The 14,271-nt window shown below is 47.3% G+C and overlaps 1 protein-coding gene across 1 annotated transcript in view; it reads right to left on the bottom strand.

The window, feature by feature from the left end:
* The window catches only part of LAMA1 (laminin subunit alpha 1), a 376,319-nt gene that overhangs the window by 44,082 nt on the left and 317,966 nt on the right, over positions 1–14,271 (bottom strand). The window contains exons 52-54 of the mRNA XM_063923508.1: positions 7,639–7,753; positions 7,377–7,547; positions 1,923–2,074 (exon numbers count right to left, since the gene is read on the bottom strand). Of these exons, the coding sequence (XP_063779578.1) occupies positions 1,923–2,074; positions 7,377–7,547; positions 7,639–7,753 (438 nt within the window). The remainder of the gene's footprint in view (positions 1–1,922; positions 2,075–7,376; positions 7,548–7,638; positions 7,754–14,271) is intronic.

The following is a 14,271-nucleotide window of genomic DNA, read 5'->3' as shown; positions in this document are numbered from 1 at the left end:
CCGCCATTTCCACTTCACCGCGATCCCCTGTAGAAGAGAAAGGAGCGAAGGACCCAGCAAGCAATCGCGGCGCATGCCGAGCAACTCGTGAGGGGGGCGTCTCCGCCCGCGCGACCCTGACCGTCCTGTCCTGGACAATGATCCAGTTCCGCGGCGGCCGCCCCGAGCTCCCGGCAGGCGCGGGCAACTCGCTGCGCCGCCGACACCGTCCGCCCACCAGACCCGCTTGCCACCGCAGGCGTGCTGGAACTTGCAGCTACCCCCGGGGATGCAGCCGCGGCCAGCGGCCCTAATGCCGCCACCACCATGGCCAGGGCCGACGCCAGAGTTCCGGAGAGGTCCTGACCGCCCCAAAACGCGGCGTCGGACCCCGAGGGACCCCCAGCCGGGGCCCGCGCGCGACTACCCGCTCGACGCCCGACAGGCGTCAACCGGGAACCCGACGCCCCGGTGGGGAAAAGGGGGCGTCCCTGACCCACTGCGAACCAGTCCCCCACCAAACTCCGCCTCTACCGGGGGACTGGCCGTCGGTGCCAGCGCTGCCCTCGCTTTCTACATCTACGCTCGCCCCTTCCCCCTGCAGACCGGAGCTATCTCCGGCCGCTGTGAGGGAGCCGCGGCGAGACCGGTTAGCCCGTGTAGCAGCCCTGCGGCCACTAACCCAGTCCCTGTCCCCCCTCCTCCCCCCGGGTTCCGGCTCCAGGGGAGTGAGCTGGGGAGACAGAGAGACATGCGGCGCCGCTGCGCGCGCACGTGCGCAAACGGCGCCGCCTGCAGTGAGCACGGGCTCACGCGCACCTCGTGCGCGCGCCCCGTCTCTTCGCGCTGCTAAAACCTCGAGTGTAGCTCCTGCCGCCTGCTGTGCAGCCCTGCTGCCTCCTAACTGTGGACTGCATCTCCTCCCCCCCTGCCCACCGCCGGACTCCGGCTGCCGGGGAGTGAGCTGGGGAGACAAGGAGGCTAGCGGCGCCGCTGCGCGCACACTTGCGCGAACGGCGCCGCCGGAGGCGAGCGTGGGCGCGCGCGCACCTCGTGCGCACGTCCCACTGCTTCCCGCCAGCAAGCTCCCGGCCGCATTCCCCTGATCAACTGCCCCGCGACAAGCCTCGCGCGGCTAACAGCCCCCCCCCGCCCGCCCGCCCCCCCCCCCCCGCCTGGCACCTCCACTCGGCCTCGGCAAGGGGGAAGTGATAGGAGCCGAGTGCGGCTCCACCGACGGGCGCCCACCGCGGCGCGCATGCGGTCGCCCGACACCGCTGCTTCTTCCGCCGCGCTCGGAGGTGAGGGCTGCTGCCCTTCCACCTCCGGGCGGCCTGACCGGACCTCCGGCCTACCCCGCCGCCCGCCCGGCAAAGCCGGCCTGGTCCCAAGCGGCGAGGCTGACCTGGTCTGCTGCTCTGCGTCCCTGCCCGAGCCTGTGGAGGCCCCAGGTGACGGAGCCCCGTCCCCCAGCCAAGCCACCCCTTCCTCGGACCCAGCTCCCCTGCCAGAAGCGCGGTACCGAGCTGGGGTCCCGGCGGAACGTCGAGGGCGGGCAGTCATCTTGAATAAAGGGGAATGCAGGGAAGAGCTCACAAATATAATTTACTGATAACGCACAATCCAAAAATGGGGAGCTCTGCTGTGCAGCACTCACCCACTCCACAGGCAATTCACCAACAAGAGAGAGCAAAATGGCCTAGCCTTCCCTATATATATTAAACCCTCCCCTTTTTCCAAAGGCTGTACTTTCCTCACAGCTAGGTCCACCCCTCACAAGATGTTTAACTCATTCCTTTCCTATGCAGTCAATTCTCTCTCCTTCTAATACCACAAGAATGTAATGTAATGAAATGGTATTGGTTGTTTTGAATAATTTAATAATTGTGACCTGGGTTAGTAAGATATGATGTGTTGACAGGCTCTGAAATAAAACCATATACCTTTTGTTACGAAGAATAATAATAGAATGTTCTTGTCCATCACTAAATATTCCGGTAGGTGATTTGACTATGACTTTTTTCGTGTTAACTCCGTTCATAGCATTTACATGTAGTTCAACGTGGCCATTTACCAGCATAATAGCAAAAAATGGCTGAAAAAAAAAAGAAAAAGAACAAAATGTTAACATGACACGTTACATGTTACATGACACGGTTCTAACAGTTTCTGTACCTGGATTTTACTTACGCAGATGGCAGTAGGAGCAGTAGCGTATCTATAATGGATGCAAGGCATGCAGTGCACACAGGCCCCTGGGTCCAGGAGGGTCCACACCGCACTCCCTGCTCCTAGGTCAGTAGACAGTCTGCCTGGGCCCCTTTTTAAAAACTTGAATAGTATTGTTCATATGCCGCCAAGAATGAAGTGATTCAGGAGGGTGTGCGACCAGTGCGATTGCTAACCTCCCCCTGCAGGCAGAGGAGACTGCTGCACTCAGTAGCAGTAGCCTGCCTGGACCCACCACAACCCAGTGCACAGCAGTGTGTGCTGGGCGGGGAAGAGAGGCTGCAGTGCTGCTGCCTGACAGGTAGGAAGTAGGAGGACGTGTGGACCCAGTCCCCTGCTGGGCTCCTCCAACAGGTACGGTCCCGGGTAATTAGTAATCGGTCCCCCCTCCACCCCCCGGAGTTCCAAGTCAGTGGCAGCAGTGCTACACAAATCAAGAAAATGGCAGGGTGGCCATTTTCCTGGCGCTGCTGGCTAGAGTGGAGAGGGCCCAGACAGAGACTGTACACGGGCCCCCTCCACTATTAATATGCCCATCAGTAGTACGACAGACAGATCAAGCAATTACAGTGGCTTTTATATCACACTATAAGGCGGGGTGGACAATAATTTGAGCTGGGGGGCACTTAGCATGTTTCAGTAAACTGTTGAGGGCTGCACACAAATATTTTTTTTCCCTTTCCTATACAGACCTGCCCTTTCCTGGTGCCGTTGTTACGTACTGCCAGGAAACGCCTTTGTATCTAAGGAATTCTGAAGCGTTGCAGTTCCTTAGCAATGCTCAGCTGGCTGCATATAGAATCTGGAGGCATAAGAGGCAATGGATGTGTTTTGCATACCCCTGTTCTTGCGGGACCAAAACAAAACAAATGCCTGGGTGTGCTTAACATCAACAACACTGACATTCCAGAGAATTCTAAACCTCATATGAAAAATTCTCTAACTGTATGTTTTATTTTGATACCCGTTACACAAATAGCCACTCAGTTGATTAATGACTCTAATGAAGAGACTCTAATGAAGTGGGAGAACAAGCATGCTGTAAGTCTAAGTCCTACTAAGCTGGATATTAAAGCTTTAGGTGAAGTAAATACGTATGAATATTAGCAGCACAAGACTTTAACACTCAGCGGCAGCAGCTGCATAATACACATGGAATAGCTGCTCTAAATAAAGAATAGGCTCATGGCTTTGTGACCTTATTATACAGAGTGATTGTGCTTCAAGCGCTGCCTTGGGTTACTGAAGTCTGAAAATCTAATTTCAAAAAATGCCTGAGGCTTTGTCAGACAGCAGTAATTCTCTGACAACAGTGCTCTCCATGTGAAATCACACACATACCGAGACACTGGCCCTCATTCCGAGTTGTTCGCTCGGTATTTTTCATCGCATCGCAGTGAAAATCCGCTTAGTACGCATGCGCAATGTTCGCACTGCGACTGCGCCAAGTAACTTTACTATGAAGAAAGTAATTTTACTCACGGCTTTTTCTTCGCTCCGGCGATCGTAATGTGATTGACAGGAAATGGGTGTTACTGGGCGGAAACACGGCGTTTCAGGGGCGTGTGGCTGAAAACGCTACCGTTTCCGGAAAAAACGCAGGAGTGGCCGGGGAAACGGTGGGAGTGCCTGGGCGAACGCTGGGTGTGTTTGTGACGTCAACCAGGAACGACAAGCACTGAAATGATCGCACAGGCAGAGTAAGTCTGGAGCTACTCAGAAACTGCTAAGTAGTTAGTAATCGCAATATTGCGAATACATCGGTCGCAATTTTAAGAAGCTAAGATTCACTCCCAGTAGGCGGCGGCTTAGCGTGTGTAACTCTGCTAAATTCGCCTTGCGACCGATCAACTCGGAATGAGGGCCACTGATTTATATGCAAATCACTCAGTGAGGTATTGATTTTCTCTGGACAAGAATTCAGCATGACAAACATCCATTTATTTACCTATTTTATGTTACCTAGGTGTAATCACACATGTAACTAATCACCTTCAACGTGCTCTGTTAAAGATTTATCATTAATGATACAATGGAACAGTCAGTGATGGGATTCAGCCGGTTCGCACCGGTTCCGCAGAACCGATACCTAATGTTAGGTATGGTTCTGCGAACCATTTGCTAATGAGCGCCGCCAGTTCCAGTACCCGCGAGAACTGGAAGTCATACGGCAATGCTGCACACGGCATTCCGGAGGGGAAGGAGAGCACGCAGCGGTACATGAGCACCCGACCAGCCTGAATCAGAGGCATTACGCCCGTCACCCAGCGGCACCGGGGATCCCGGCATTCAATCAGCCCGCAGCAAGAGTGCGTCACTCGATCCCCCAGCAACGGGTAAGCAGACGGAAGAACGGAGATAGGAATACCGCCTGTCACACCCGGCCACATCTGAAGTAGGTGGACATATGAGTGAAGTGCTAGTAACATACAGCTGTTATCAGGACTTAAACTTTACCAACCAGGCAGCACCATCCCTGCATTACCCAGAGGGAGGACATGAACTACCATTGCAACAGGTGCATTGTGGTTGTTAGCATAACCATTGTTGCCTAGTTATTTGAACGTACTATTTGAGCGATCAGCCTACACATTAGAGGCTTCCTTTTGACCACCAACACCATAAGTATAGCCTATTTGGCAGGATACACAGTTCCCTGGACATTGTTTGAGCCGTTTAGGCTGTTGTTGGAATTTTTTTGTGTACCATATGATTTTATCCGCAGGCTATATATATATTTTTTTTACTTTGATTTGGTTTATTCCTAACCCAGGTTTAAATTAGGAAACAATGCACAAGATTATTTTTCTTTGTATAACGATTTGATACTTTTTTTTATTGGATACATAATAGCATGTGTATTTTTACCCTGGCTGGGGGTATGTATGTAGTCCCTCTTTTTCCCTCTGCTAGACCCACTTTTCCACCCTCTGCTAGTCCCAATTTTCTGCCCTCTGCTAGTCCCACTTTTCTGCCCTCTGCTAGTCCCACTTTTCTGCCATGAATTATTAAACTACCTTTAGGTATATCTTTTGGTATACTTAATGGTCATTAGGACATAGAACTTGTTGTTAATTTATTTGAATCCCGCCACTGGGTAAAGTCCATAGAAGGCTGAAGACTAAGGGCCTAATTCAGATCTGATCGCAGCAGCAAATTTGTTCTCTAATGGGCAAAACCACATGGGGGTAATTCTGAGTTGATCGCAGCAGGAATTTTGTTAGCAATTGGGCAAAACCATGTGCACTGCAGGGGAGGCAGATATAACATGTGCAGAGTGAGTTAGATTTGGGTGGGTTATTTTGTTTCTGTGCAGGGTAAAAACTGTCTGCTTCATCTTTACACTGCAATTTAGATTGCAGATTGAACACACCACACCCAAATCTAACTCTCTCTGCACGTTATATCTGCCCCCCCTGCAGTGCACATGGTTTTGCCCAACTGCTAACAAAATTCCTGCTGCGATCAACTCAGAATTGCCCCCCATGTGCACTGCGGGGGGGGGGGGGGGGAGAAGGGGGCAGATGTTAAATATGCAGAGAGAGTTAGATTTGGGTGGGGTGTGTTCAAACTGAAATCTAAATTGCAGTGTAAAAATAAAGCAGCCAGTATTTACCCTGCACAGAGACAATATAACCCACCAAATCTAACTCTCTCTGCAAATTGGGAATGCCTGCTAGTGCTACAGACTGTCTGAAACATATAATATTTTTTTCTGATATGTTCTGTATCTAAATCAATGATAGAAATAATCACCAATCATTTTTATTTAAAAAAAGGAAAATGTACATTGTTATTTTAACAATGGCAAAGTAAAACAAAAGTCAAATGTGTTGTTACAAGAATGTAGTATTGGCAACTCATTTAATTGATGACAGGTTTTGGGGCAAAACACTAATGTTGTTGGTATTAGTAATGACAACATAATCATATCATTTACCCGAAATGTATGAAGGTGACATTCATTTTCTCAAGCAACAATCAGCGCAAGGTAGGAGCATGGATATCACTAAAACCTGGATTGTTAGTGTGCCTTGAGGAGTGAGGTTGGGAATGCCTGCACTAAACAATTGTCACATGAGCACGCAGATTGAAACGACATATTAGGTACATTGGGGCAGATGTATTATCCTGGAGAAAGTATAAGGAAGTGATAAACCAGTGATAAGTGGAAGGTGATGATAAACGCACCAGCCAATCAGCTCCAATATGCAAATTGACAGTTAGGAGCTGACTGACTGGTGTATTTATCACCTTGCACTTATCACTGGTTTATCACTTCCTTATGCCTTCTCTAGGTTAATACATCTGCCCCATTATCTAGTGTGTATCCATTGTATGTGCATTTTAGCTAGCAATGACATGCTGCATGTCACGTGGCTCACCCCCCCCTTACCCGTCAGATTCGGCATCAGCAAGTGTGTATCCCCCAATGGATTACATACTATTTACCAGCAGGCGGGATGCTGGTTATCAAGATCCCGGCAGCGGCATCCCGCCTGCCAGAATCCCGGGAGTGGGGTGAGCGCTAAGAGTCCCCTTGCGGGCTTGGTGGCTGGCTGCGCTTGCCACAGGTTCTATTCTCACTCTATAGGAGTCGTTGACACCCACGAGCATTGTCAACATTGCCGGCTGTCGGGATTCCAGCGTCAGCATCCTGACCATCAATAAGTACTGACACTGTAGAATTGTATCCTCCCAATGGTCAATATTACCTACAACCAGTGGTAGTTTTTACCTATGGGCTGCAGGCTGCACTGGCTTCATTGTGACTGGCAATAACTACCTATTGGAAGTCCTACCTGTCAGTCACAGACACTACAGGCAGTCCCAGTGGGAGGTGTTTCCTCTCTCCGGGACTGCCAGACTGGGATGCAATAGGCCAGCTCCCAGCCTCGTCACCCCTAGCCAGCTTCTATGAGCTGCAGCCGATGCAGTCCATAGAAGCCGTGGTTTTGCGCATGCGCAGTACAGGCACCGCTGTTGCACATGCACCGGGTCCCGGCATCTGTGAACTGTACATAGAACAGGTGCCGGGACGCAGGCTGCGGCAGGGACAAGGAGGGGGAGACCAGGCAGCAGCGGCAGCCCTGCTCCTCCAACAAGGTAGGAGCCATCGTTGCCTACATATGATTTCATACTGTACACAATACTTTAGCATAACTCACCAGTTGAGACTGTCTGCGACTGCGGGTCTTTACTGCCTTGCCAAAACCAGCCAAGATAATTCCTGTCTCATTGAGTGTGGAAAATGACACCATAAGCTCGGATTCAGGTGACAAGGACACAGGCAACATTTCCACGTAGCCATCATTTAGGACAGTTACACTCTGAGCAGGCTAGGTAGGAGAAAGAACACAGATGTGTTTGAAAGCTCAATGTATTCTCTTCATTAAAATTAATATTACAGGTTATCACAGTGTACCGTACCTCTATTTTGCATCCTTTTTGCACATCATAACCAAATTTTTCCAAGTCAAAGTTTGAGCGTGAAATCTCCAAGTTCTTAATGCAGCCAACGTAGGATCTACTACTTAGTTGTCGCCTATAAAAAAGCAAATAAGTGGATATTGTGAATGTTACAATAATTTTGTTTAACACACTATGGAGCTGATTCAGAGTGGAGCTATCTTGTGTGTTTTCACACTGTGCTTGCTCTGTAACCATCTGCAACCAGAGAGGTGGAACTGAGTGGTAACTGAGCGCTCTCACAAAAGATCAGAGAGGGCGTGCTGACAAAACTGCTGGCTATGTAGTGTAGTAGATGTGATTTTACTCACTGTGCAATTAACAACATATGCTAATGAATCAGACACCGTCTTGTGCATAGTTATATCTCACATCTGCCACCTTTGTACACCCCGGCCGTCAGTATATCATACTGATCCCATGTACAGAAGCGGAGTAAGTCTATGCTGTCTCAGACACAGTAAATTTTCAGTGGCTGATTTTGGCACGCCCCCGTCACCTCCCCCAAAGGATGACTACCTCTCACTTGTTATGCAAATAAATCCTCTGAGCATGCGCTATGCTAATCCATTGCTGCGCATATGTAGTATGGCACTGGACAAATATTGCTCCACTGAGTACAACATTGCCATTGCGCACCTCTCTGAATCAGGCCCTATAAAACTGTGCATTTAGTCAGGTCCATAAATATTGGGACATCGATACAATTCTCATATTTTACACCACCACAATGGATTTGAAATGAAACAAACAAGATGTGCTTTAACTGCAGACTTTCCGCTTTAATTTGAGGGTATGTACATCCAAATCAGGTGAACGGTGTAGGAATTACAATGGTTTCTATATGTGCCTCAAACTTTTTAAGGGACCAAAAGTAATGGGACAAACTAAACAATCCTAAATCAAACTTTCACTTTTTAATACTTTGTTGCAAATCCTTTGCAGTCAATTACAGCCCGAAGTCTGGAATGCATAGATATCACCAGACGCTGGGTTTCATTCTTGTGATGCTCTGCCAGGCCTCTACTGTAAATGTCTTCAGTTCCTGCTTGTTCTTGGGGCATTTTCCCCTCAGTTTTGTCTTCATCAAGTGAAATGCATGCTTAATCGGATTCAGGTCAGGTGATTGACTTGGCTATTGCATAACATTCCACTTATTTGCCTTAAAAAACTCTTTGCTTGCTTTCGCAGTATGCTTCGGGTCATTGTCCATCTGCACTGTGAAGCGCAGTTCAATGAGTTCTGAAGCATTTGACTGAATATGAGCAGGTAATATTGCCCGAAACACTTCAGAATTCATCCTGCTGCTTTTGTCAGCAGTCTCATTATCAATAAATACAAGGGAACCAGTTCCATTGGCAGCCATACATGCCCACGCCATGACACTACCACCACCATGCTTCACTGATGAGGTGGTATGTTTTGGATCATGAGCAGTTCCTTTCCTTCTCCATACTCTTCTCTTCCCATCACTCTGGTACAAGTTGATCTTTGTCTCATCTGTCCATAGGATGTTGTTCCAGAACTGTAAAGGCTTTTTTAGATGTTGTTTGGCAAACTCTAATCTGGACTTCCTGTTTTTGTGGCTTACCAATGGTTTACATCTTGTGGTGAACTCTCTATATTCACTCTTGTGAAGTCTTCTCTTGATTGTTGACTTTGACACATATATACCTACCTCCTGGGCAACTGTTGTGAAGGGGTTTTTCACCAGGGAAATAATTCTTCTGTCATCCACCACAGTTGTTTTCCGTGGTCTTCCGGGTCTTTTGGTGTTGCTGAGCTCTCCGGTGCGTTATTTCTTTTTAAGAATGTTTCAAACAGTTAATTTGGCCACATCTAATGTTTTTGCTATCTCTCTGATGGGTTTGTTTTGATTTTTCAGCCTAATGATGGCTTGCTTCACTGATAGTGGCAGCTCTTTGGATCTCATATTGAGAGTCGACAGCAGCAGATTCCAAATGCAAATGTCACACCTCGAATCTACTCCAGACCTTTTACCTGCTTAATTGATGATGAAATAACGAGGGAATAACCCACTCCTGTCCACGAAATAGCTTTTGAGTTGATTGCCCATTACCTTTGGTCCCTTAAAAAGTGGGAGGCACATATAGAAACCAATGTAATTCCTACACTGTTCACCTGATTTGGATGTAAATACCCTCAAATTAAAGCGGAAAGTCTGCAGTTAAAGCACATCTTGCCACTATCAGTGAAGCAAGCCATCATTAGGCTGAAAAATCAAAACAAACCCATCAGAGAGATAGCAAAAACATTAGATGTGGCCAAATTAACTGTTTGAAACATTCTTAAAAAGAAATAACGCACCGGAGAGCTCAGCAACACCAAAAGACCCGGAAGACCACGGAAAACAACTGTGGTGGATGACAGAAGAATTATTTCCCTGGTGAAAAACCCCTTCACAACAGTTGCCCAGGAGGTAGGTATATATGTGTCAAAGTCAACAATCAAGAGAAGACTTCACAAGAGTGAATATAGAGAGTTCACCACAAGATGTAAACCATTGGTAAGCCACAAAAACAGGAAGTCCAGATTAGAGTTTGCCAAACAACATCTAAAAAAGCCTTTACAGTTCTGGAACAACATCCTATGGACAGATGAGACAAAGATCAACTTGTACCAGAGTGATGGGAAGAGAAGAGTATGGAGAAGGAAAGGAACTGCTCATGATCCAAAACATACCACCTCATCAGTGAAGCATGGTGGTGGTAGTGTCATGGCGTGGGCATGTATGGCTGCCAATGGAACTGGTTCCCTTGTATTTATTGATAATGAGACTGCTGACAAAAGCAGCAGGATGAATTCTGAAGTGTTTCGGGCAATATTACCTGCTCATATTCAGTCAAATGCTTCAGAACTCATTGAACTGCGCTTCACAGTGCAGATGGACAATGACCCGAAGCATACTGCGAAAGCAAGCAAAGAGTTTTTTAAGGCAAATAAGTGGAATGTTATGCAATAGCCAAGTCAATCACCTGACCTGAATCCGATTAAGCATGCATTTCACTTGATGAAGACAAAACTGAGGGGAAAATGCCCCAAGAACAAGCAGGAACTGAAGACATTTACAGTAGAGGCCTGGCAGAGCATCACAAGAATGAAACCCAGCGTCTGGTGATATCTATGCATTCCAGACTTCGGGCTGTAATTGACTGCAAAGGATTTGCAACAAAGTATTAAAAAGTGAAAGTTTGATTTAGGATTGTTTAGTTTGTCCCATTACTTTTGGTCCCTTAAAAAGTTTGAGGCACATATAGAAACCATTGTAATTCCTACACCGTTCACCTGATTTGGATGTACATACCCTCAAATTAAAGCGGAAAGTCTGCAGTTAAAGCACATCTTGTTTGTTTCATTTCAAATCCATTGTGGTGGTGTATAGAGCCCAAAATATGAGAATTGTATCAATGTCCCAATATTTATGGACCTGACTGTAGATACGTGCGGTCTTGCTGCAAGGATACATACTGTATATGCATATAAGTGTATATAAGCTTTTAAAGGCCAGATACAGAAATGTACGGAGACTCGATGGTTTGCGTACATCTGAGATTGCGCATGTGTGGATCTCGTTCAGCGAGATCACGCACAGTACCCCCTAAGCTACAGTATGATTTATTTATTTTATTTATTAACAGTTTCTTATATAGCGCAGCATATTCCGTTGCGCTATGATTGACATACTGTGGCTGCTTGGGGGCAGGGAGGGGGCGGAGACAGGGACTGTTTTCCAAAACGGTATCGCCTCCGTTTTGTGGGTGTGCTGAGACCAGTGCCTGTGTCTTTCAAAGCAGATTTCCTAGTCTCGGTAGCGGAGATGTGGCCATTCTGAGTAATTAGGCTTACTAAGATGGCGATGCTGCGACCGATGGTTGCGATGGTGATTTGATGCTGCATCTTCGGAAACAGCACTCAGATCTTTAATGCTGGCAGTGGGATTCTTTTGCTTTCAGATACCTCCTGAGGTATAAGCGTATTTTTGAACGGCAGCTGTGTCTGTGCAAAACATGTCTATCTTTTCATCGGGTCCTAGTTTCATGCAATCCAATACAATGAACCGGTGGTAACATATTAAAGAGTAGTATAGTACATTGATATGAATAAAATATAATATTAAAAGGAATATCAAAAGGAATAATAAAAACAATAACAAAAAAAATGAAACATGCACTGGTCCTAAACGTAAATGACTGTACCTAAAGATACTAACTGAACATGTGTATTTATATAAAGCAAGAAACAATACTACAGTAGTAAAAAAACTACAAGAAAAATAATGAAATATAACAAATTCTGCAAATTTAAAATGTTAAGTGGTATCTCCCTTTCAGTTTTAGGAGCCTATTTATCAAATAATATTTGCGGGATATTCCCTGAAAACTGATGTTTTATCAGGTAATATCAGCAAACATTAAGGGGTCTATTCATGAAGGAGCAAAAAGAGTGGAGAAGTGAGCCTGTGGAGAAGTTGCCACACTTTTCACTGCTTCATGAATAGACTCCCTAAGTATCCCCCGAATGTACCATGGATGGACCTGAGCAGATATCTCCATATCTGCTGCAGTCCCTCCATTTCCGAAAGCAGCACAAACCCCTATAGGTTTCTCTAAGGCTATTCCAGAGTTTGGCCCCTGCAGTATTGTATAAACTGCTGACAACACTGCACAAATAGGATTTTGGTACCTACCGGTAAATCCTTTTCTCGTAGTCCGTAGAGGATGCTGGGGTCCACATTAGTACCATGGGGTATAGCCGGGTCCACCAGGAGCCATTGGCATTTAAGAGTCTAAGAATGTGGGCTGGCTCCTCCCTCTATGCCCCTCCTACCAGACTTACGACATACTTCGAGAGAAGGACTTAACACAGATAGTGGTGAGATTCATACCAGCTCACACATACAAGGCACGTCAAGACAACTAGCTTGAACTAATCAGCAACGGCTGAAACATTACTTACCAAGTAGGGACGTGCAGTGAGCTAAATGACTCAGGAGTCACTGGCTAACCCCAGAGCCAGAATTCCATGCAATATATGAGCCAAAGGGTATCTGGGCATTATACACAGGTACAGCAGTATAAACTCCTGGAAATTTGGTGAGTTTTGATCTGAGAAATGCAGAAAAGGTCAGCAGGTGAGGCACTGCCTCACCTGCCATAGACTTTTTACTCCAGAATTTGGGCTATAAAAATTATTCGAATAATGCAAAGAAGATATTTCAAACAAATTATTAGCATTTTTCATATACTTTATTCAGTCAAAACTCTGGTTTAAACGTAAGTATGACAGGAAAGGCTCTGCCTCACCTGCCTCACCCCACCGCACATCACTGTTACCAAGTAAGAATGCAGTACTCAACTAAACGAAAACTGAACCAAATAACAGCAGGAAAACGAAGCGCTGGGCGGGTGCCCAACATCCTCTACGGACTACGAGAAAAGGATTTACCGGTAGGTACCAAAATCCTATTTTCTCTTACGTCCTAGAGTAGGGGTGGGCAACATGCGGCCCGCGGGCCGGATGCGGCCCGCGAACCGATTCTGCCTGGCCCGCTGTCCCATACCACTGTGCAATGACAAGCGGCCCGGCTGAGCCGCTTGTCATTGCGCTACGAAGCTCCGAGACGCAGCGCCGCTGAGGAAATACCCGGTCTGCTGACCGGGATTTCCTCTGTGACATCAGGCGCTGGGCGGCATAGGGGCGGAGCCACGGCAGGAGAGTGCAGCGGGTAGCAGCAGCGGCTCTGCGCAGCGGGCAGCGGATCTGGCAGGGAAGGTGGATAATCTGGGCAGCAGATCTGCCACAGTGAAAAAAACACATCTAAGGTAAAGCTGCTATATGGGTACGGGGTGGGGGAGGAGGAGGAGGAGGGCGGGGGGGAGAGGAGGAGGAGGAGGGAGAGTGGAGAGGAGGGGGGTAGAGACTGTTGTATAGGTTCAGGGGAAGGGGGGTATTGACTGCTATGTGGGTTCAGGGGTGGGGGAAGGGGGGTAGAGACTACTATATGGGTTTAAGGGAGAGGGGAGCTGTGAATACGATTGATAACAGCATTACACAGGATGCTGTTTGTTTGTTTGTTTGTTTTCAGCAGTTTTTTATTTTTATTTTTTTTATTACTGGATATGTTTTTTAAGCCAAGTACCCACGGGCCGATTTGGGAGAGATGTGTGCTGAGCGAACCGCTCAGCACACATTTCTCCTGCCGCTCAGCACAGCGCGATCTGTGCTGACCGTGCGGGGGGAGACGAGGGGGGGCGATCACTTCACCCAGCGGGTGAAGTGAGCGACCCGCTAGATTGGCCTGCATGCAATCTAGCAGCAGCGATAGCGATGTGCGGGGCCGCGCATCGCTATCGCTTAGGGGGCTACACACATGGTGTGTGTGTTTTTACAGTTATATATATACATATGTATATATATATATATATATATATATATGTATATAATACTATGTTTTTATAGTTATATATATATATATATATATATATATATATATAATGGATGGAGACAGGCGGCACTCAAGCAGCCTCAAATAGAGTGAAAAAAGCGGTCCGTTTATTGATCCATATTGGATCA

The sequence above is a fragment of the Pseudophryne corroboree genome, chromosome 5 (genome assembly GCF_028390025.1).
Source record: "Pseudophryne corroboree isolate aPseCor3 chromosome 5, aPseCor3.hap2, whole genome shotgun sequence".
Lineage (NCBI taxonomy): Eukaryota > Metazoa > Chordata > Amphibia > Anura > Myobatrachidae > Pseudophryne > Pseudophryne corroboree.
This window is presented reverse-complemented; position numbering and strand designations above follow the sequence as displayed.